General features: G+C 43.5%; 1 protein-coding gene across 2 annotated transcripts in view; it reads left to right on the top strand.

Annotated features, from left to right (window-relative positions):
* Positions 1–25,791, top strand: part of ADGRL1 (adhesion G protein-coupled receptor L1) — a 618,953-nt gene that overhangs the window by 452,569 nt on the left and 140,593 nt on the right. For both annotated transcript variants that reach the window (XM_085654299.1, XM_085654300.1), the window contains exon 5: positions 24,821–25,621. In XM_085654299.1, coding sequence (XP_085510425.1) covers positions 24,821–25,621 — 801 coding nt within the window. The remainder of the gene's footprint in view (positions 1–24,820; positions 25,622–25,791) is intronic.

Below are 25,791 nucleotides of genomic sequence, written 5' to 3'. Positions count from 1 at the left end.
TTAAGAAGGAAGGGGAGCGAAACGACTTAATCTATTTTTCTCTTTTTTTCTTCTTGCACTTTTTTTCATTTTTTTCTCTCTCTTTTCCGATGCTTAATTAGAAGTGGAGCAGAAAGGTAAAGACTGCATCTCACAGACTCCCGCCTCCTTTTCCTCCTTAACCCAGCACCTTGTTTTTTATTCTTTCGTGGCCATGTTTTCTTGTATACTCCCATTCTCTCCTTATCCCACCCCGGTGATCCCTCTTTCTCCTTCCCACCGCACCCCTTCCCTCTTCCTTTCCTTCCCTTTGTCCCTTCCTCAATCTCGCTTCGCCCACATTTCAGTTTCAGTCAGGCTTTGGTGGCCCTCCCCAAATAACAAGAGGTACCACTGAGCATTCCCTGAAAGAGGCCAGCTTGTCCCCCACAAAATCTATGGGGCCTGATCCTCAATGTTGAATACTAAATCCTTTCTTTATTATACCTGTACCGTTTTAAGTTTGCAAGACTAGATACGTTTTGAAGAGAAGCCCCCCACCCCCATGGTTCACCATTTCGGCTTCAGTGACATCAACACAGGAACACATGGAATTATAGATTTACTGTCCCTATTATTGTGGCAACAGGGTTGGGAGACAAGTCATGGCTTCATGTACAAAACTTCATTTTGTTTGAAACATGTGTTGCAAGCGAATAATCAGGAACATTGGATGGAGCCAAGGGGACAGGAGTACATGTCTAGTATCTGATTTTCAGTGTGCTTCCGGGGACATGTAGGGAGCTTCAAGGAAGTGTAGTGCACCTGATGAACAGATTTGGTATTGGAGATTGGCCGATTGAGAAGGTCATGAGTTATCCAGCTTTGAAACACATGGGAGTTGGCCAACCAGCAAGGTGATGGGAGTTGGCCAACCAGCAAGGTGATGGGAGTTGGCCAACCAGCAAGGTGATGGGAGTGGCCAACTAGAAAGCTCATGCGAGTTAGTTAAAGGAAAATTTCATGGCAGCTGGTTTGACATCCAAGAAGGTCATGGGAGTTGACAAACTGGTAAGCTTATGAGAGTTGATTAAAAGTGTGCATCATGAGATTTACCATGGTAGCCATGAAGGTGATGGGAATTGGCTAACCAGGAAAGTCATGGAACATGGGCTTACAATTAAAAAGGCCACTGCTGTTGACCAACTGAAACTTTCATTAAGTAGGCTAACTGAAAAGTTATTTGACAAGGCCAACTCACCCATGCATGAAGTAGGCCAACCATTAAGTGTATCAAAGTTAGCCAGTCCAGATGTTTGTGGATTTGGGCTGCAGTAATTGGTCCTCAGAGCAGTCATGGTATTTGTCCAACAAATAAATGTTCATGGAGTTTGTCAGCTAGGAAGGTCATGGCAGGTGGCCACCCAGAGACGTCAGGGGCATTAGTTGTGGGAGATGGTCATCTGGAAGGTCATGGAAGTTGATCTGCATGAAAAGTTAATGGGAGCTGGTTAACTGGGAAGGTCATGAATGTTGACCAGCTAGGAAGGTCATAGACATTGATTATGGGAGTTAGTCGTCTGGGAAGGTCAGGAAAGTTGGCCAACTGAGACAATTATGGAAGTTGTTCAACAAAGGAAAGGTTTCCCAAAGGAGAAGTGTACGTTTTGATCCATCATCACCCTTGTAAGTGGTCTCCGATCCCCAGGTTAAGGGTAGAGATGATTCGAGTGTTCCCTCTTACCCCTTACCTGCCATGTTGTGGGTTCACCTTGTGTTCTTGCCCCTTGACTCCTTCCAGGGATCAGTGTGTTGTGACTCCTGTCTCTTCTGCCTCATGGCTGTTTCTTCGTCCTTGTGTCAGCTCATATATGCCATCCGCAGCCTAATTCTTTCAGCTTCCTCCTGCTCTTCGTCCCCATGTTTCCATGGCAACCAGTATCCGGATACCTTGGGCTTTTTCAGACACATCCTCCGCCACGCTCGTTCTCCTCTTCATTGCTCCCTCTCCCTCGCTCTGTCTGTCTGAGTCTCTTTTTCGCTCTCCTTTCGCTCCTTTCGCTCTCTAAATATTTCTTACTCTCTTCTTTCTTTCTCCCTCAGCAGCTTTCTCCTTTGCTCATGCTCTCTCTCTCTCTGTAGTTTCCTACTTGTTTATTGTTCTCTCCATCTCTCTTGGTCTCTATTTGTCTTAATGTAGTCTTTCCCATATTTCCCATCATCTTCTTTTTGTCTTTCTAGGTGTTCAATCTCCACTCTCTCTTATCCTTTTCCCATTTTCATTTCACTATCTCTATTCTCTTTCCTGACATCTCTTTTTGCTTTTTCGAAACCTGCTTGTCTCTTACCCTAGCTCACCGCTCTTTCTCCTTCCCCCTTTCTCTATTTCCAACTCTCCACACATCACTATCTCATATATTCACTTCTTTATCCATAACACTGAGGTATTGTTTCTTTTTACCATACATCACCTGTCTCCCTCCATACATCGTTCTTCACACTTACGTCACCATAGAACGACCATCCCTTATCCCAACTCTCTCTCTTTCTCTCTCTGTCACTCGCTATCTCTTTCTCATTCCCCCTTTTCTCCCCCCTTCCCTGTCTCTCGTCCTAGCTTTCTCCAGTTCCTCCCTTGCCATTATCTAACCCAGCGTCTCCCCATCTCCTTCTCAACAGCTCCCACCACCACCCCTTCTAGCCAATTTTCCCCATTTCTCTATCTCTCATATTGTCTCTATCCCTTTATTCCCTTTATGCCCCATGTTATCTCTCCCTAGCCATCTCTCCCTCTCTCATGTCAGCTCCCTCCACATTTTCCCACTCAGTCTCCCACTCCAGCTATACCTGCCCCCTCTCTCACACTTTCACCCGCTCTCATCTCCACGGCTCTACCTTTCATGCAGGTTAACAGCTCTTTATCCCGTTTGCCTTAATTCTTTCTCCTTCGAGGAACTATTCCTCAACCATGTATCTCATCCCACATCTCACTCTAGTCCCCAGCACTCTTTCTCTCGTTCCCAAATGTCTCTGCTTTTATCCTTCTCTCCTCTTGCCATCTCTTCACCCACTCCCACCACGATGTCCTACGATTTATTTCACTTTGTTTTTTTCTTAGGTGGGGGTGGTTGCGGTGGGGGATTTCTCAATGTGTCTGTTTTCTATGTTTACTTTTTCTGAGAAGTCATTTGTGACAGCCTCTTCCAGTGGCGGGAGAACATCATACCTGGGTATTCGACTGTGTTAAAATGCGCTTTCTCCACTTTAAGCACACCATAAAACATGACAGCACTTGTAGAATAAACATGCTTATAAAATAATGCAGATTTTGTTCACTGATTGGTTTAGCTCATTGCGCGTACGCTGATGTTCTTTTTCTGTTTAGTTATTTATCCTGGAAGCTCCAGTCATGCCCGTGCATTGCACTGTTATTGGCCAAGACCCCTTCTCCCTGTCTTGGGTAAAGGGGTGGGCGGGAGAATAGACACCCCCATTGGGCTTCCTCGGGGGCCATATTTGAATCGCTCCATCCTTTTGCGATTTTGAGTTTTCATCTCCCTCTCATTATACCCACAGTACGATCCACGTCAAGCCGTACCCTTTAGGAGTGGCAACAAGGCCCATGAGAGACTGAGTGACCCTAAATAGACACTGATGTGAAGAGTGGAATGGAAGCCCTTGGAAGTAGTAACACACTTAGGATGGCCTGGTCCACCAGCCATGTGTAGAGGTGGGACAGGGGAAAAAGCCAATGGCCAAGTGAAAGAACTACCCAAACCTTGGGCTGAAATGACGTACACAGAGGCTGGGAGAGCCATGCCATTGTCACAGGAGTGAGCGAAAGCATACGGCGGTGAGCAATTACATATATAAAGGCTATGAAGAGAAGAAAATGGACAAGGCTAGTAAGCCTAAAGCAGGCCTCAGGGGAGTGATGACACATGTAGAGGCTCAGCGTAGCCAAGGGAGAGAGTTAAAGGAAGCCCTCGGAGAGCAAAAGGGAGGGAGGAGAAGACCATGGTCAAGGGAGTGAGGCAAAGATAGCCACAGGTGGCCATTGTATAAGTGGAGGCATAGAAGGGCAAACAAAGGCCAAGCGAATGAGCCAAAGCGAGCTGAAGAGAGCGATAGGAAAGATGTTGGTCTCAGAGACACCAGAGGCATCTAATGGTCACTCCGAGAAAAGACGGCAATGGCTAAAGGAGTGTGCTAAGGCGAACTCCGGGGGAGTGTTTACATATGTAGAGGCTGTAAAGAACAGACAGTAACCAAGGAAGTAAAATAAAGCAATCTCTCCTGAAACAATTCTATATATAAATAGAAAGTTTGCAAAGAAATGATACTGGCCAAAGAGAGTGAGCTAATGCAAGCCCTTATGGAGTGACGACAAGTGTGAAGGTTGACCTGGGAGTGATGACAAGTTGGAAGGTTGGCCTGGGAAGCTAGATGTTTTGAAAGGACTATGAGGAGAAAGGAGAAAATGACCAAGTCAGCGAGATATAGCAAGTTCTATAAGAGCATAGCATATGTAGACACCGGGACAAACAGAGAAATGGCTAAGAGAAGTGGGATAATGAAAAGATGGTTAGAGCAATGACTTATGTAGACGATGGGAGAATCATCCCATGGACTAAAGGCTAAAGTGAGCCCTTGGTGGGCTCAACATAGTGGGGAAGACGGATTCAGGCTCTGCTGAAGACCTGGCTCAATAGAGCTGTCCAAGAATAACCTTGGAGAAGGCAGATACATGGCGGGTGGAGTTGGCTGGTCCCCAGGGGAACACCTAGAAGACGTGTCCTTGGTGGAGGGAATAAACATGGCCAGATGATTTACCAAAGAGGGCAATAGCAGAAGGCATTCCTGGACCCACGGGGCTTAGTAATGGCAGGGTTGGTGGGAAAGCAGGCAGATGCCCAGCAGTAGAAAGAATGAAAATCTGTCAATGGCAGATAAAGGCCTCATAGTCCTGTGTGGTGGCAGTGAAAAGACACAACCACAAGGGAGGGCAGACAGTGTCTTAAGAGAGTGGCTAGTTGATTGACCTGGGATACAGCAGATACAGGACCATCTAAGTGAGCAGATGCTGGGCTAGGAGAAGCAAGAATGTGACACAAACATGTGTAAAAGCATGCAAACACCATTCGAATGGGAAGTGCCAATATGTGTTCACAGAAGGCATCTCCTCCAGTTATCGCAAGGTGAGGGGACAGGCAAAGAACTGGTGGGAAAAGTCAGGGCTGGTCATGCCTCAAAGGGTGGGGACATAGAGAGAGAGAGAGAGAGAGAGAGACTCTGGGTGGAGGAAAAATGGCCTTCCTAGCATTGAACACAATATTTTAATGTTTCCCAAAACCTCCAAGTTGAACAGCGACTAGTCTCTCTCTGAGGTAGATTAGCACTGTGATGAGATATGATGCTGACCTTGTGCAAAGAGGCATAGATATTAACAAAAGAAAAAGGGTGAAAGTTTTAATGGTTTATGGGCTTGGTCAAATCGTATTGGTGGTAGCGGAGGCATGCTGAAGGCTGAGATGGTAGAGCAGGCTGGGTTGGTAGCACACCCGGGAAATGGGGTAGTTCAGGCTGTGGGTTGGTTGAGCGGGATCTGCTGGTTGAGATAGAATGTCCTTGCTTGGTGGTTTCAAAATCTATAAGTGGTGAAGCTATAAAAGCATTAACATCAGCCATGGCAGATTCATCCTATAAATACTGTAGCCAGGTGCCCCAATCTCACCTCTATACCTCTCTCCTCCTGTTCTTCTCCATGAGCACATATCGCGCAGCAAATAATAAACTGAGATACTTGAAAACAAAGTAAAAACCGAACACATATAGGCTGCCACCACATCAACTCATGAGCTGCCTCTTGTGATCACAGCTAGAGTGCTGAAGTAGTAAGGCATTGGGAAGGTTACTGCAGTCCTACCAAAACAATCGTAAAAGCTCAACTTTGTGAGAAAGTCCTTCCTGTTTAAGCAAAAGTGGGCAGTAAGTAAAATAATTCAGTTTTTGTTCACTGATTGGCAAGCCATTCAGTTAATTCAAGACTAGAAGTGTCCACCCTCACTCCAAAATGGTCTCACCAGGAACTTATGAGGAAGAAACTCGACAATCCTCAATAATATGGTGGGAATTGGAGGGAACATGGTGGTGGAAACACTGGTCAGTGGTATTGTGCCTTCCTTGTTGTGCCACAAAGTATCTACAAGACTATATCTGGCAAATAACCCCCAAACATGGTTACCCTAAAACATGTTTTCTTTTAAGGTTTGGAGACTCCCATTAACATTTTTCATTTACAGGTGTTCACATTTTATTGACCAACTTTGTTGTTTGCAGTGTTAATAATTCATTTGCGAGGCTAATGTTTTTACTCCCAATTAAAACGCTTCCTGTACAGCCTGCTTCAATAATATGATCTGACTTCTTGGTTCATGTCACAGTTTTACTTCCTGGTTCATGTTGCAGTTCCACTTCGTGATTGGTTGGAAAGTCATCACCCAAGGACACATGTATCAAAAGATTTCTGGTAACCTCAACATAACGCCAACAGTCAAACTAAAAAAAATCACATGAAATGTGATGTATGTGGTAACAGATACAGTAGTAACTTCTAGCAAAATCATTGCTCATCTTAAAGAAGCGGACAACAAAACCTTGAATTCGGCAAGGGTCATTAAAAAAACCATAGGAGACATTCAGGAAAAGAGCGATTGGTTCATTGTTAAATTTGTGTGACTCAAGGGTATCAATCCAGTAAGATTTAGCTCGTGCTGGTCTGAAAATGAGGATACCTATCGCAAGAGACTGCCCGACGAGCTTCTGAAAGCAACTTTGTCTGCAATGACATGAAGACCAACATTCATGCTAAAGAAGGGTTGTCTACCACAAAGAATGGACCACAAGGGGATATTCTGAGTTACCCAAGGGTCAACATTCACCGAAAACACACACAAATCCTACTCTCTTCTTGAACCACAGTCCACAGGGATTTTTACTAAACAGTAAATTTCGTGGCAATGGAGGGGTCAGTGCTTCTGTAATGGCAGACTAATCCACTGTAACCTGTTAACCAATGTTGATCGAAAAATTGAGACCATCACTATAACGGATAGGACAATGTTCCCCCGAAACAGACATCTTCATTATGGGGACATCTTCAATAAGGAAAAATGTTCATCTAAAGATAGAACGTTCTCAGCAAACTATTGGACAGCAGTAACCCGGGGACCGATGCTCACATGAGAGAGGAACACGCATAGTATTCTGTGGGCCAACTAATTTAAAGTATCTTATCCATCAATGTTCATCCAAAGGCAGACCTATGAACCGGTGACATTCTAAATCTGAATTAGATGTTCCGGCAGTTGCAGTCATCCCATATTAGTATTGATTTAGCACACCCACGACATAATCCACTGTCTGGTACATTAGTAGATTCCAACAAACAAGTGGGTTTCTAGCTCAAACGGTTACTCTAGCTCAAAAAATGACTTTATTAAGTGCCACATCTGGTTCCGCACCATGGCAGACACTTTGGAAAGGTTAACTGGTCACATTTCTGTTGCTGATTGCTCTATTTAGGTGTTTTACTAGAGCTAATGAGACATTGACCAGATATTTTTGATGCCCAGTAAAAAAATTACAAAATAGTGACATACACTGCCAGGCATGTGCTGCACAGTTTCCTTTTTTGGTGCATAATTTAGTCAACCCTGATACTTAATTTGGGCCTCAATTCCCACATAATCTCAGTGGTCCAACCTGTAGACCATTGTTACTGCAAGAATTGAGACATCCACAGTTACCGATGGGCCAGTGTTTATCAAAATCCAAAACATCCGCTATCATCCATGACCCACTGTCTCCCTATAAAGAAGGGTCTTCTTGGAAGATTATTGGTCAAAGAACATCAAAAAAGACATCCATGGCAATCCTTTGAACAGTATTTATCTGGGAATAGAGACAGCAGTTGTAATATTTTATTTAATGTTTAAAAAAAAACAAGATCTTTAACAGAGATCTAACAGGGATCTATTTGGTTGTCTGTCAGTAGTAAATTACTCACATAGCGGTAACGTGCGATTTCAGGCGAAGTCAAAAATCCAGCAAAGATAGGAACAAAACACAGCGATATTAAAACCTGTGTCATGGTGCCTGCAGTAACACTATGCTGGTACCCCAGCAAAGGTAAAGTAGTCAGGAGGTCCATCACACAACATACAATGGACAATAAATTTGCCAGTGACAAATAACATCATACTTAGCAAGGTATGTAACAAAATTGCTGCTTATCTGAGCCACAGCACAAAAAACACAACTAAAATTCAAACCACGATAGCCACTGAGCCTGTCGCAGACGTAAACATTAGTACAAAGTTGCGGAAATAGCAGCACGTCACTTTGCCGCAATCAACCACCGGCGCTTAAGCTAATAAACATGCCTTGTGCAAAGCAGTTACAGCACGCCTGAACATTGTACAAGAGTGTGAAAGCAAAGCATGTGAATTCTCAGAAAGATGCACTACAGCATACATGCTACTTAAATACAACCACACTTTTAAGCATAATCTAGACTCTTGAGTCCAACCTAAGAATGCTGAATACACCAGGTAAAAGTGAAAACTAAACATTCAGGCAAACTAACACATTCCAGTCTATTGCGTGGGATGTTTTCAACTGCAATCATTTATTGTGCCTAAAGCAAGCCTTACCGAGGCATGCAACACCTGACAAACAAATCACCTCTAAAAATAAATACAGTATCAACCAGCTCCCTAAATCTGTGGGAAAGTGTTTAACTAAGCACAAACTGAACAGCTACACAGATTGGCTCTAAATAAGTCCTGACAAAGCACAGGCAAAACAAGGAAAGTAGAACATGGCTAGGAGCCAAGGTGGCATGACAAGTTGTGAGCACTGCAAGCAGTCCCAACCTGATCTAAAATAGTGCTTCAAGTGAACGTGCCTACGTAACAGGATGCAGAACTCCTTGGACAATAAGATGATCAAATATAGTTGCCCCAGGGGTCACTTACCCATAGCCACTGCTTTCCTGCAAAGCTGGCCGCCTACATCACATGATAGGCAGCTGCGAACTCAAACTTGGAGGTTCTGGTTTGATTTTGTGGCTACTGACTAGTACTTTTGTAATTGACCCATTCAAAAAATCTGTGCCCAATTCACTTCCTGGAGCCAGTTCTGATAATTGTTGCAACTTTGACTTCAGAACTAGATTCTGTTTGTTGAATTCCATGAACGCATGCACTATTCGTCATGCATCCCGAAATGCACTCCATGTCGAAGAAAGCGGCCATTTTGAGGACTACCTCTTGCTGATGTGCGGCGCCACCTTTCAAAAGCAACAGCATTGTGTGACAGATGGTCAGTGTTCATCCACATGTAGGGAAATCACAGTACCCTCGAAATGTGGCCTCTGGAATTCTGCAGAGTTTTTGCCTAGTTATGGATTTACAGCACTTGCCATGTGCTGCATAATTTACAGATTTCAACAAAAATGTGTCTTCCACCAAAACGGGTCAAAATGTATTAGAAATAAAACCACCACCTGTGGTTCACAATTGTGGAAGTCCCTTTGCTAATGTTAGGTAGTCACTTCAGTTGCTTATTGCTGTATTCGGGAGGTAAACTGTTACTAGTGAAGTGAAACAGTTGTCTAGTGTTAAAATGACAAAGTATCAAAATATGGCCACAGAATTTGCCACATAATGCATTGTAACCAGCCTTTTCTTGCCTCCTAATTTAGTCAAACCTTCCACATAATTTGGTCCTTCATTGATGCATAGCTCCTGTTTATAGACCCATATTACATCAGAGACAATCATGTTACCCCGTTGACATTATCTTATGTTGAATTGAGGCTCTATTACTGCAACCTATGGCCTAAGTCCTTTGAAAAGAAGAACACTGTCTGTAGAATGACTATTTATGAATGGTCAAAGAGGCCATGTGTCCAGAATCCTCTTTACTGTTCTGTATCATCACAGGGAAGCCAAAACTGGTGCCTGCTCACATTAACTACTCAGGGTGGATTCACTGGTGGTGATTTCTCTTCTCAAATATCGAAATTAATTTGTTGATTTGAAAAAGCTGAATTACGGGGTTTTTGTACGCCCTTTTGGAAACAATTGAAAGACATTTGTGACATTGAATGAGTGGTATTTTCAAGCCATGATTACTCTTATTATTCCCCGAATTTCCTGACCAGTGCATATGCCCTTCTGAAAAATGGAATTTAAGAAGTTGACTAGGGAGGGATTTCCTATCTGTATATATGTAGTTCAACCTCCTCTACTCCTATGAGGACCCAACATCTTTCGTTAAGCAAATTCTTGACTGACGCTTTCCACCCCAATAATAAAAAATGCAAACTGGCTTTGCCTCAACAAAACAGAACTCCTTTTAGTTGTATCCACCAGTGATCCCAACAAACAGACTGCCGCACAGACCCGAACCTACTACAAGGGCTCCCATCGCCCTAGAGGTAAAGGGAAATCTACACTAAACAACAGCCAACATTTTTTCAAGAAAAATAAATACGGCACATTAGTCTAGCGCACCTAAGGCTATAGGCTAGTGCCCCTAAGTCTCTACAGAAAACACACTTCAGGGTACAAAAAAACAATCAAAGTACTGAGAAGAGCAACAGGTTAGCCGTAAACTCAGACACCCAACCCTGATTACTGAAACTATATTGATGTAAAGTCGAGTCAAGGGCTAGTGCTCCTTCATGACATCTGCCATGACACCACCCTGGTCCTTCTTGCAAAAATACAAAAGTTGTTAGCCTACATCCTCCGCGCAGTAAGCCATCTCCCGATGAAACATGTTGCTTAAAGATGGCGACCTTGGCTAGTAAAAAATTGCCAGAGACAGAGGTTGGACCACCCTCACACCTATCTCAGGGGTAGAATCAAAGCGAAACAAAACTAATGAAAACCATCAATTTTCTGACCATCAATTTTATAACCACCAACAGCTACACACTACACACGTCTAACACAACATGACAAAATATCAAATAAGTATTCATGAAGACAATATTTATTTACATAAACCTTATTTCCAGCCTATAGATGTCTATCCGACAGCGTCATTATACCTTCGAATTTATGTGAATTGCAAAAGCCTATGGCTTCATAGACTGTTTTTTTGCCTCCTCCTTACCAAGATCGCCTACTCTGTATCTTCTGCCCCCTTTGGTGGCTTATTTGTTAGCTTGTTTTCTTCTTTATTCTAATTGGGGGCAACAATATGGCCAATTAAGATTGACTGGATCCGTCTCTGTTTTTAAGGCAGTGGGCCCCTTCGTACCACGTGCAGTATGCCCTTTACCGTGCCAAGTCATCAGCAGAGGCCTTGGACTGGGCTGGTGAAGACATCCGCGGTGTAACAGCCCAGTGGAATTTCATTAGCCCTAATTACAGCAAATTAGTGCTGATTGAAGAACCTGCATAGGAAATCGGATCACTTGGAGACGTGCCTGGTAATTATGCAGCACAGGGGTTGCAGGGCCTAGGGAAGCAGTGCAGAAAGAGGGTCCCAGAGCCAGGTTTGAATTATGAGGTTTGAGTGTATCTGGGCCAGATCAGCAGAACGTTCGATGATGCAGCACGAATGCCCGGTCCGTGCTGACCTCACACACTGTTCTTTTGTCAGCCTCGCACAGAACGATAGGAATATTCCCAGGCCATACGGCCCCGGCAGAAGAGTCCTCCCAGAAAAGCTGCCCAACGGAATTAATCCAAACTCACCTTGGCAGCACGCTGCACCCGCCACCCTTTATGAAGGGCTGCTGGTAGTTCTTCACTCACCGATGATGAATTACTGCCCATTTGGCTTGAGGCTGCATGTGCGGTCCATGCCCTATGCCCTACATACCTATCACACATGCTTCCTATAAAAAACTAGAATGATGTGCCTTCACCCTTTTGCCTCAGACCCGCGTCCCGTCCACCCATGAACCTATTGCATCACAATGTCCATTCAATCAAACTCCATATCATATCATCCACTGTCCTCCTTGAACAACGGAAGACTTTTTTGAAGATTTAGGCTTCATCATAGATTCCGTACCATTCTGCCTTGTTATCATGGTTCACTTTGACGTCTTATTAAACTCTTGAGAAAGATCTCGAGGGTGTAACGCTCAATAGAAATGCCTTCAAACATTAACTTTGAGCTGGTAGATCAGAAATGGATTATTGTTTTGCTGGTTCTGGTATTGTGGTGTGCTGCTCTCCACCTGTACTTGTGGAGGCATTCGGTCTCTGTCAGTATTTAACTGAGGTGAAATGTATCCCTTCATTCCCCCCATCTTGACCAGTCTCAACCGTTACCAGCTTATGAGTACATTCTTCCAACACCAGACATCATGTTCCCTTATATATGAAGTGATCATGGGAATTTGAGCTGGTTGGATACAGAGTGGTCATCTTTTAAATATAGCATGATATACTGCTGCCGAGGCATTAAGTCATGCTGCCAGAGGCTGTAACATTGTTAAAGGCCCTGAACCTGTGATATAGGGCCCTGAGCCACATGTGAGGGCAAATAACGAAGATGAGAGCCTTTAACAACTGTGATTGCCAGAGACAGAAGGGCTATAATTCCACCCACTCAGGGTAGAATGTTATAAAATGAAAAAGGGAAAAGCAGAAAGACAAACTGAAATGTTGGAGTAGATAGTCTGTACTATCCATTATTGTCCCTGAGCAACTCCATTGTCATCAAATGACTTCTCAACATTTCAATGTTCTAATACTTCTTAAACGTGATGAAGACATATCCAACCCAATTGCTGATCATCATGGAAAGGAAGGACATAATGGCTCTTCGGGGCAGGAATTATGATGTTCACGTCCATTCACATCCCCTATGATATGTTCGAATGCACCAATGGGGCACATTGAAACAAATGTCTTCAGTGCTGAATTTCCTATTGCACACCACTCTTAGCTCATTGATTTGGGTCAGCTAAGTGCTAGTAAATACAAAGGTAATTTGACTGTCTTTAAATGGTCATATGGTTGTAGTCACCTTATAGTAAACTCCCATTTCAGTTATTTCTTGCCTCTTGACAGGCACTACATTGTGTCCTTGGTTGGCTCCAAAATAGTCTCTTTGGATAAAGGGGCTTGCACAGCAAAGTGGGTTTTATGGGGGGTATGTGGACATTTTCCCACAGAGGGGCAATCCATTATTACTCTACTTTGTGATAGATTAATATTAGCAAAGTGAGGCCATTCGGAGTCTCTTCAGATCTAGAGGTCTTCATCCACTGTCCTTAAGTGTCATGGAAGTCCAATTGAACTTATCTAGTCAACTTCAGACCAGGGCTTCTTTTTCCCAATTTACCATTTAGACTCAAATTCTTGTAAATGCACTTCACAGCTCTTGTCAGTCTGCTAAGCAACACAGGTTAATTTTGGCGTGATTTTCAAGACTTGAGTTAATCAGGGCACACACCCTTTCCCTTGATCTCAGGGACTGAGGTTAATCGGAGCAGTGCCTGATGCCCTTTATTGTGACCTCAGGGACTTGAGTTATACCCTTGCCTGATTAAATCAAGTTCCTGAGGATACGCTTTCTCTTGACCTCAGGAACTTGAGTTAAACCCTTGCCTGATTAACTTAAGTCCCTCAGGATAATCTTTCTCTTGACCTCAGGGACTGGAATTATTCTGGATATTCAAAGTTATTCATTTAATGAAGAAGACTCAAGATGACCCCCTCAATCAGAGAAAAAGTTGTGTAGATGAGTTCAATAGACTTCTTCGATAACTGTTGGATGTCTTAGGTACTATCGGAGCCATGCAGAACTGTGCATTAACAGCGTGCTGATTGGCAGGTTCAAAATGGGAAAGCAAGGTAGGTCAGGAACATCCGTCTCTTCATCTGCAGAATATGGCAACTCTCCTCCTTAAACACATACTTATCGAGGCTCCCTTCATGGGAATTGTATTGAGACATCAAACCACTACTAGGGTCGTCTCACTAGTTATCAGTTTTCACCTGGACTCCCTTGAAATAACACACATGAGCTAATGCCCGAAATTGGAGCATGAAAGATGCTGGGGATGTACAGGGATTTACAGTGTGGGTGTTCTTTGGGGAGTATCTCTTTGTAGTATTTATAGTAAAGTACAGTTGTTACTCTATATGCATTTTAAGATGAGCTATTTTGAGTGTAGCCAATTTGAGAGCCAACTTACTTCTCGGTTCCCTATGTGCTAGCGTTCACAAAAAAATCTCCATGACCATGGGATGGAACTCAAAAGAGAAATTAAACGTTGATGTTCTCAGACTCAGAGTCATTACACCTGCCTCACACTATGTTCCCCCAATTATCAGGTCGCAGATGTTTATATAAGTACAGACAACACTTCTATTTTCTGTGCAAACTGAACTAAAAATGCTAATATTTAGTTCCATGTGAAGGTCTTGATTTAGCTTCCATGGAGGATGCAGCTCTCCAGTACAAGGAAATTCAAACCTTCACTAATCCATTTATTAAATGAAGATACATAGAAAGGCAGTAGTTCAGTAAGTTTCAATCCTATCCACAAATGTAGAAGTTAGCCCCCCACCATCTTGCTTTTGAGAGCAGTTTACATCCAAATGTTGACTCGAGCCAACCCTCAGAATCTTCATTCTGGCACCGGATTTGCAAAGGGAAGATAGTGTTCTAAGGGATTAATTAGGAATATTTAAGAAAGTTGGTAGTTAAAGAGGTGGAGCCTTTATTGATATGGCATCATTTTTTGATGTGGCCTCTAATGCCAACACCTCCTGTTGATTGCCAAAGTCAGAATCCTGCTTTTTCTTTGGCATCGCTTCTCATGACTCATGAGCTGTTCCCTGTAGAGTGGGAGCATCTGCGCCTCTGGGAGTCTTTCTCTCCTAATTTTCCAAATCCCAAAACAAGTCACCATCTTTTTCAAACCCAGTTTTACGAAAATAACGAAAAATATGGTATGAGAAGGCTTCATGCACCCTTTTTTTGATAGTGCTGCTGGTCGGCCAAGTTTCTGGTATACATTGAGAACACCTTTCTTCTGTCCCTGCCAAACAATCACGTAGCAGGTACACATCAAGATGCACCTACGTGTTTATTCTGTAGGACAAGCTACTCTCCATCAGATACTACTTTGTATCCCATTAAATATGATAATTAAAGTTTCTTCTCAGCAGTCTCTGGGGCTATTCCTCCTTAGACATGGGAATCACTTTTTAGCAACAGTCCGATGCTGGATGGGAACCATCTCCCCTGGACTAGGGACGACATAAAGACGTCTTCTGTCGTCCAGCCTGGATTGTACCATCTTTCATCTACTCTTTTTACCATTCCTTTCTTTAAGGCTCCCTGGGGAGGTACCTTTCTTTAACTCCTTCCCCAAATTGCCTATTGGTTCTTTCTTACAATCTCTGTTCTGTTTTGACTTTTCCAACCTCATCCATGGCATTAGCCTCCCACCGCCTTTTAAGAGTTGTTCTGAGTACTTTGTTCCTCCATGAAACCTGAGAGTGCTGTGTGTGGGATTACAGGTGAATCATGGCCCTTGGGCATTGGAGTTGCAAAGGCCGTTAGGCCAAAAGGTGGTCAACTTCCTGGCAGCACTTTGTATACCACTGCCCCACCTTCGGAAGCCAACTCACGTCTCAGCAAAGGCCAAGCAACACGCATGAGACAAGCTGAGCGGCAATGGTGCGTGTTCTCTGTTGGCAAAGGAAACAAATTGTTCTACAAAATCTTCTCTCCCGCTTTGCTCTACATGCGAGTGCTTAAAATGTGTTGGGGAATATTTCAGGGTTTTTCCTATATATACCTCACCCTGACTTTTCTCTCACCCTGATTATAGGGATTTCATTTCTCACAGCACTTATGCTTGGAGGAAGCCCATCTTTCTTACATGGCCATTCTAGTTGGTTGCCCTTGTTTTTCATTTTCTGTAGCTCAGAGTCTGTGCAGTCCCCCCTCCACCACAGGAGAGGGTCCTTCTTAACAGTGGTGGGTCTTCGGCACTGCTGGCTACTAGATGTCTCAAACCTCATTTCAGCAACGTTTTATCTAGCCTATGTCAACAAACAGAAATCAATTCAGCAGTCACTGGAACACTGAATTAATGTACAGACTAGAACACCAATATTTCTGAATTTTCTGAATTTCCCCCACTCTCCTTTTCCATCGGTTAGTGCTTTTCATGAATTCACTAACTAATTTGTCTCTTTTGTGTATTAAAGTGACAAAAGCCTTGACGATCGGTCCTCAAAAATAACTGTTATTTTACTTGTGGAGCAGTTTTTAAATATTTTCTAGTCCTGCTATAAAATTGTACTTTCATTGTTACTTGCATTTTATCTTTCTGTAAAATAATTTAGTCCAAGTTGAGAACATAATATTTCTTGCAGAACAGTAGGTTAAACACTGATATTTTGGATTCCCACAATGCCATGTTTCCTACCCGCCTACCTTGTGGCCATCAACTCAGCAAAAAAGAGTCTGTGAAATTAAAACTTAATTGCGTCACACCCACCATTTTGTTGAGTCAGACGCCATTTTAGACTTCTGTATCTTCCACCCAAGTGGTGTAAAGCTAAAGACAGGATTCGAAGACTCCTATTTTCAGGTGAAAGCATTCCAGTGAAACTCGTCAATCCTCCAGTGGTACTTTATTATAGCCCACTGAAAAGCCCAATATTTGCCAAAGTCGTTTAGCATGAATGAAAATACCAGCCACTCCACACCAGAGAGTGACAGAAGCATTCCCCATTCTGGGCAAGGATCACAGCTTCAGATGGGAATGCCCCACCACCCCGCACCCAGGCAACAAGTTGGTACAGTTCATCAAGATGTACTTTCTCTCTGCATTGTGGCGACCTGCATGAGATGATTCTTAAGAGGGGTCCCATACAGAGCTTTCTCCAGATAAATAGGCAAACGATGGCTCACCAGCCTTAGCTGAAGTCTTCCAGAAGCACATGTCCATTGAGGAGACGTTCGAGGGCCACAAGACGGACCACTTGCCATGGTTCGGTCTGCTTGCTGGCGCTGTAGACAGTGCAAACATCTTTTTACCCTGAATCCAAAATGGACATGTCTGGATTAAAGTAAAATCCTGTACACGGGACAATTTATGAGAAAACAATAATGCAAAGAACAGAAAATCAAGCAACTAGATTACTTCTCAATAAAAAAAAAAGCAGATGCACCTAATACCGTCTGTGAAATCTCTACACCAGCACTTACTGAAACAGAGGGCAAAATTCAAATCTGAGTTGACCCAACAGCCCTTTTATTGAGGTACAGAGTGATAATGAGATGATGATGATGAAATGGGGCTTATTAAGCGCTCGAATGCCGAGGCGTCTTGGCGCTGCTGTGAGTACGCAGGAACTAAGACACGCTGAATTACTCGGGTGTAAACAGCCGCGTTTTCAAGGCTTTCCTAATAAGCAATACATTGGATTGCAGTCTCAGAGCCACTGGCAGTTTGTTCCACAGTTTTGCTGCACAGTATGACAAGGACCTTCCCCCCCATCTGGCTCTTCGAAACTTGGGGATACAGATCAGGCCAAGCCTAGTAGATCGAAGGTTTCGCGCGGGGGTGTAGAGCCTAAACATTTCCTGGCTGTCATCTGAGCCGCCTCCATAGCGTGCCTTTTGCATCAAACAGAGCGCCTTGAATTCTTTTCTCTGCTGAATAGGGAGCCAGTGTAATGCCCTTATTCCCTGTGACGTAGGATGGCCCTTGGGAAGGTTTAAAAGTAATCGTGCCGCGGCCTTCTGTAACGATTGCAGTTTCTTTATCTGGGTTTTATCAATACCCAAGAATAGCGCGTTACAGTTATCCAGTTTGGACAAAAAGAGGGCAGCCATTACCGTCTTCTGTAAATTGAGAGGGATAAATGGAAAGATCTTACGAAGAGTCTTTAACAGAAAGAAACTGGACGACGTTAAACTATTAACCTGCGCCAACATATTAAGCTTGTCGTCAAAAATGACTCCAAGATTCCAGACCTTCCAGACGGGGCAGGGACATTCACCCGCCTCCGGCGGCCACCAGTAATTGTTCCACAGTGACATTCCCTTACCAAACTTGATCACCTCCGTCTTTTCTGTGTTGATTTTCAAAAAACTTAAGCTCATCCACTTCATGATGTCCTTTAGACAGCTATGAAAACTGGCAGCTGTGATCTCAGGCTTGTCCGATAGGGAATATCGCCAATTGAGAATCGTCCGCGTAGGACAGAAATGTAAAACCGTGCTTCCTGACGAGTCTTGCCAGTAGGTGACTTCTCAAAGCGTTCTCCTCCCCTTCATTGCTGACTAGGTATTGTACCCTTTTTACAAGACCTACCAGAGTCCTAACACCACTGGAGCTCTGGTGGTACTACCTGGAGTGACTACCTACAATAGATCATTATCCTTATGGTGTGAAATGCCCTAAATTGGTACAAGGCCCCATGCTGGTGCGCTACAAAACAATGGACAACTATATCATGTTTGTCCAATGGATGATGAGAACCGAATCCATACCAGATGTTTAGGCTATCCACATGGGGTACATTTACATGCAATTAATGTAAATGTGGAACATTTACTTAGTGAAAGATTATCCTGAAGATCTAATGGACCCAGCCATCGTACCCCATTGCTGGAGATCCCTGTGGTAGGTCCATCTTTGTTTCCAGCTCCCAAACGTACATATGCATAATATTCTGTGGCAACTAGACTAACGTTCTAATTGAGTCTGTGATCGGAGAGTGATGCCGAGAATAATTTTATCAATATATTCATGTTCAGTGAACGCAACAACCATGAACTGGGCCCTACAACATCACTAGTCTCTTTGGATGAAACTCGTCGCAACATGCTAAAAGTCCTCATGTTTACGTGTCATATGCTGAAAGATAATATTCGTTCAAAATGTTATTTTAGTCACAATTTCAGATCACTCATCCATCCAGATCCAAATCTTAGCCGCCTGTCTCTGTGACATAAACTGTATGGGGATCGGGAGAGTTATTACATTGTGTCTACACTTCCAACTTGTTGAACAGAGTCAACCACTCAACATAGGTACATAGCAGTCTGCCTATCAGTTTTTGCTGCATTATCTGTTTTAGATGGCAGAATGTACCTACTGGTGACGCATAATGCCTGTAAAAGACTTTAACTTGTGGTGTGGTTTTGGATTACCATTGGCCCTTAGGCATGTAGTCAATTTATCAAGTGCACACATGTTGATCTTCTGGCAAAAGGTGTGTTAAAATCAGTCACAGCTAGCCTAGCTCAAGTTCTAACACTGCACAATGGGGGCATGCTCGTATGACTTCCTTAGTAGCAGGAGCATCATGAAATCAGATGTAAACCCAACGTGTCAACAAAATGTTTCTTCTTCATGCCCATCTAGGGTATCTTGTCCTCTTTATATTTGCCCAGTTTTGTAATACTTAAACTTTTAAACATTGTTTTGGAAACTGTGAACAATTGTAAAGAATCACTTTATAGAAAGGGGAAAGGAAAGTGTGTCAGATAATACAGTTTTTCACATCCTATTTGGTCCATTGGTAAAATACGCAATATATACATAATTGAATCCGCACAGCACTCCCCACAAAAAACTGAAGAAGCTAGGTAAAACAGTGTAAATCCTAACATCTGAGGCTATGCATTTTATGAGAATAAAATAAGTGTTTGAAGACAAGAAGTGCTCAGTAACTTACATACAATAATGCAATTGAATATGGCTCTCTGAAGTGCAGCAATTTCTTGAGGGCAAGAATTTGTCCGCCGCAACATTATTCAGGGGCAATTCGAAACTTTACTTTCCTCCTTGGGCTAGCGGACGGGATGGCAACCTGGTTTTTGGCGGGGTTTCTCCATCACTGACAACTGATTTCGATGTGAATAATTTTCCAGTTGACTTCATACACCAAAGCCTTTGGGTGTGCAGTCCCAGATTTAACTAAGGGATGTTGAAACTAGGATTTTCTATTGCAATTTCAATGCAAATCACAATCTCCCATTGAATTATATTTTTCAAGCTCATATTTTAACCCATATTGCCCCTACCTTAAGATAACTATGGCAAATAAAGGACCTTATTGTGTATATCAGACTTGAGCATTGCTGTGCATTTCAGGATCACTCTCAACCTATTAGTATGTTAGCTATAAATTCCCAGCAAAACTAGAGAGAAAGTAAACCTAACCATATATACACGTGTTTTTTCTACAGATATTATAATATAAACCTGTTAATCTCAAGAATCACAGACATGTACAGGGTTTCCATGGTTTTTTGATAAGGTTATATCCTTCAAAGAGCAAGGACGAATGTGGAAAACAATCTTCCATTGTAAAATCCAGTAACGAGGATACCCTCCCCGTAACCGCAAAGATGCCCGAGTCCACATCACCTCACAACACCCTGCAGCCATTTATCAATGGAGTTTTACCAAAATGAAGATGCAATTGGAGGACTTAGCTATGCAGATTTTTCTTGAAAGAGTCCCTCAGATTGGCTCCTATGCGATTAACTAAAAAAAACTCAGGTTGATATCAGATGCTCGTGCTGTGTGGGAACTGTCAAGGAGCGGTCATATTTTCAACCACACCTCGTCGTGTGAAATGCAAATTGGGCTTTTCCCATCCGAGAAGTTTCACACTATAAAGAATCGACATGAGATTAGCACTTGGCAAGTTGTAATTTTCTGCAGGGCTGCAACAGCAGTCGTTTTACAAGTAGAGATCATCAACCTGATGAAGAAAGATCTCAGAAACGGCATGAAAACCCTTCCTTTTGTTTGTGCTTTATTCCAGCAAATGTTTATCTTAGATCTAGTTTCCTGAATTGGAAAGAAAACCACGGATTCCTTTCTTCCAACCATTATTACAAAGTTTCTTTCAAGACAGGAAGTTAAATCCGGTCTGTATTCGTCGCCTGTTCTTCCCACCAGGACACACATGGACAAAACGTGGACACACATGCAAACAAAATCTGAGTTTTCTTTATGTTCCTTATACATTTGCCTTCTCTGATTGCAAAGGATTATCAGGGAATTGCAGCCACACAAGTTCAGAGTAAATTGGGCGTGTCCCAATGCAATTAAGTTTACCTCGAAGGGTAAGGAGCCATCGTTTCAACTCAGGACAAACTTTGTGCCCCCTCAACCCACATCTGTAGTGAATTATTTCTTCATGATATCTCCTCCGTCATGCAACACCTGCCGCACAAACACCGGATCTACTCTTATTTAAATTATTTTTGTGCAATTCACATAACATGCCATTACTTTCATTCCACAGCATTAACCCTACTTTCTGAATCCCTTTTTTCCTTTTCAGTTGACCGATCAGGAGAAGACCTCTTCCCATGGCTGTTCATGTCATCTTCAAGCTTGGACTTTCCATTTTAGCTTCAACGGTGCATCTCTCTTGTTTTTTCCCCCTTATTAATTCTGTGTTGTGTGGCATGGCTCTTTTCCAGGTGTATTCTGGGATGCGGCAGCATTGAGGCACCAGGAGTCGAGAAGTGGTCACACCTCAGAACTCAGCTTGTTTGGGTTGCTAATAATATGATTTGTTTCTTCACCCCAGGGATGACATCCAGGCAGTTCACTCCTAACTACTTTTTCACATTATTTCTGAATTTGATTTTAATGGGAGAGAAACAGAGACAAGGAGGAAGGAGCACAAATACTACAATACTTCCTAAATCTTCTGGATTTAGAGGTCAACACTTTCATTCTAATAAAATCAATATAAGGAGACAAATTATGGAAATATACTTTGGATTTTTTTTAATACATGTGCCTGAGGACCTGGCAGAAATGCTCTTATAACAGGAATTACTCCTGCAAGCGGAGCACCCTGGGAGCTGGGTGTGATGTTCTTATGTGAAGAAGATTGTAATAACAGGAATTACTTCCACAGGAAGGACAACTTTGGGACTCTCAGGAGCTGTATTTACCATGGAAATGTCCTTGTAACCGCCCTTATTGCTGGAATCCGCTTGATATTCAAAAGTACTCCATGGTCATTTTTCCAAACTAAAGCAACCCTTTAATGCGGGGTTTTAGTTGGCTTTGCCTTTCAAAGTCTGGATTTTATGTCCACAGAAAGAACTTTGCTCTCAAAAGCGGTAACATTAAGATTGCCCGTAACTCTTGATGTACTCTGTTGTGCTCCTTCCTCCTACCGACCAAGCTCCCATTATGCCCTTGACACTTTCCTCAACTCGCAATGATGGCACCAGGTGGCGGACAATAAGAAACAAACTTTGGGTACTTAACACATATTGCCCAAGATGCAATGCAGGAGGTCAAAGTGCGCAGTGTTATCTATTGCAGCCAGTTTGGTCACTGGCCGCTGCCCTTTGTCTTCCACGGCCATATTTCTACCCTCATGAATTACAAATCTTAATATCCACAATCCTCACCTCTCACCATTCCCCCTCACCCTAAACTGTTCCTTCCTGCCCTGTCTTACCCCTCACCACGGCCTCTACGGTTACCTGGACTGAGGCCAGCTTTCCCTGGTGCAGAAAGTATTTGTTTTTCTGTTTTAAATTTCCCTGCCAACATATCTTTGCCTTGCTCCCCATCTGCATTCCAAAATAATCATTTCTCAATCTTTTTAAAGGTAATGTGTGTGCATTGATTTGCTATCATTTTTGGGTCATCTAGGATTGTACCAAGTGATGCAGACGAATATATTAAATTCAACACCCTCACAGGAAGGGGAAAAGTTCCTATTGTTGTTTCCTTTAGTTTGACCCCTGTCCCCACGGCTTGGGAGGATCCTACATGAGAAGCTGTGGGCAGCAGTAACCGCTTTCATCTTCACTATGAGTTGAAACATGAAAGAAGTGGTTTTGTGGCTGGGGATTGGGATTGTGTGTCTTTTGTTTCTATTGCCACCTTTGATACCCACTTCCCACCGAGGTGGCCTACTCTTCAAGGTGCGTGTGAAGACCTTCATGACCTTTCGTCTAGGGATTGTGAAAGGTTGGCTGAGTCGATATCTGGGCTCTGGTGCTTTTCTGATCATGTGATGCTAGTTAGACGTGATTGGTTTTTGCGGTTTGGCCCCAGGGCATATGGCCGATCAAATTCACCATCATTTGCACTTTGACGAGAGCTTCAGCCTTATTTCCTGTCTCAGTGTTAAACATTAAACCCTGACAACAATTCCCTAATATCTTTCTACCCACTTTCCAGTAAGCCAGAAGTGCCGGAGTCTCTGGCACAATGTGTGGGTGCAGCATGGCATTTCTTGAGGATAGAGGGTAAGGCGCCGAGCCATTGCAACATCTTTCAACCACTATGACAATATTCACCCACAGGTAGTACATTTGTCGACCCGGTGCCATGGCGCCCAGCCAAGTCTGTAGCACCTTCCATCTGGCTAGGGCTGTGGTTGGAATAACCTAAGCATAGCCACATTGAAAAAATGTTGGGAGTCTGAGGGTCACTGTTGGGTCAGGTGGTAGTGCTGAAAGGTGCTGCAATAGAAGGAATTAGGTTGAAAAAACACATTTTTCTAATCTCATGTTGACAATCAGGTTGAAACCTTGTCGCCACTTACCTTCCCTTTTACATAGAACATCTGTTTTCTCCTTCTGAACCAAAGTAAAATGGAGGGATGGGAAACGGAGGGAGGGGCCATTTCTTTCCGATTCATTTTCAACCTTTTTTTCCGCATACTTCCCCTCCCTCCACACCTTACCCCAAAACGTGAAAATTAACTGTCTTGCCAATAACAGTTTGTGGTGTACATGATTGGCAGCTTCCAGCTGAAAGCAATGAGTTTGAAAATTGCTTAGAATGATGTTTGTTTGGTTGGGTCTGTTCACGACTAACTCTCTGTTTCTTTTTCTCACTCTCCTTGTCTCTCTCGCTGTTTTTCGTGCTGCCTTTTTCTCTTTTCTCTGTCTCTTTTCTCTGCCACCTCTCTTTTCCCAAATCCTGTCTCTCTGCTTCTCCCCGGCTATCTCACAAATTCATTCACCTTGTCACATTCTATTTCTTCGACTGTACACCGATTCCCTTTCTCCCCATTCTTTCATTTGAAACTACACCTTTTGCTATTTCTTTCCTCACCAATCCTACCACCCACCTTTTGTTGTCTTCTTTCCCCCTTCTCGGCTTTTCCTATATCCTTCCCCAACCTCACTTCCTTTTTACTCTTTCACTGTATCTTCAATTAATGTACAATATACACCCACCTCCTCTTTTCTGCCCCTCCCTAATTCCATTCACCCATCCTCATACATTGGTCTCGTTCCCTATTATCCATTCCTGTCTCTTCCACCACTCATTTCCTCTTCTTACTCCTCTCTCTCCTCTCTTCTCTCCCCATCTTTCTCTTCCCATCTCTTTCTCTTCTTCTCCTGCTATCGCACCCTCCCTTCCCCTTTCTCTCTATTCTCCCTTCTGGACACTATCCCTCTCCTCTCTCGTTCTCCTTTCCTCCCTATTTCTCTGTTATCACTCTCTCTTACTTTCTCTTAATCTCTTTCTTCTCTTCTGTGCCTTTCTTCTCCTACCTATTTTTAATTCCCTCTACTTCATACTTTGTCCATTTTCCTAACTTTGATCTGTTTCTCTTTCTGTCTCTCTTCTACATTCTCTCACTCCTTTATCCCCTCTGTCCCTCCCACCACTTTCTTATTTTCCCACTCGCCCTCTCTCATTCTCCGTCCCTGTCCCACATTCTCTTTGTTCTGCCTCTAAACTCTATTTGCTCCCTCTCGCTCTCTTTTTCCCCATAACCTACCCCCTCTCCAACCACCTTCTTTCTATCCTTTCTCATTGCCTCTGCTCTCCGGCCTCTAGTTTTTGTCTGTCCGGGAACATTGCAGAAGGTTCTGGAAGCCACGTCAACCCATGAGTCGGAGCACACGTCTGGAGCATGGTGCAAGGATCCCCTGCAGGCGGGTGACCGCATCTATGTCATGCCCTGGATTCCATATCGGACAGACACCTTGACCGAATACGCCACATGGGAGGACTACATCAGCGGGCGTCACACCACCACATACCGGCTGCCCAACCGGGTGGACGGGACAGGCTTTGTGGTATACGACGGGGCTGTCTTTTACAACAAGGAGAGGACTCGAAACATTGTGAAATATGACCTACGGACTCGCATCAAGAGTGGTGAGGCCATCATCGCTACTGCCAACTACCACGACACCTCGCCCTACCGCTGGGGCGGCAAGACAGACATCGACCTGGCGGTGGATGAGAATGGCCTCTGGGTGATATATGCAACTGAGAACAACAATGGGAGGCTGGTGGTGAGCCAGCTCAACCCCTACACCCTACGTTTCGAGGGCACCTGGGAAACGGGCTACGACAAGCGCTCGGCCTCCAATGCCTTCATGGCATGTGGCGTCCTGTACGTGGTGCGCTCAGTCTATGTTGACGATGACAGTGAGGCAGCAGGCAACCGCATCGACTATGCCTTCAACACCAACATGAACCGCGAAGAGCCCGTGTCATTGGCCTTCCCCAACCCATATCAGTATGTATCCTCAGTGGATTATAACCCCCGAGACAGCCAGCTCTACGTCTGGAACAATTACTTTGTGGTGCGGTACGCCCTGGAATTTGGAGCCCCAGATCCCAGCACAGGTATGGTTTTTGCACTTTCTCTTCCCTTTATGTTGCTGCCCATAACCACAATGAGAGGGGGTAGAGTTTTGATTTAATAATTGAGAAACGTATATAGATATTGAGAGCAACCCTTCTCCATGGTTTTTGATTTGGTTGAACAAATAACATTTGCAGCTAAAATTTACTGG

The sequence above is a fragment of the Triturus cristatus genome, chromosome 4_1, assembly GCF_964204655.1.
Source record: "Triturus cristatus chromosome 4_1, aTriCri1.1, whole genome shotgun sequence".
NCBI lineage: Eukaryota > Metazoa > Chordata > Amphibia > Caudata > Salamandridae > Triturus > Triturus cristatus.
This window is presented reverse-complemented; position numbering and strand designations above follow the sequence as displayed.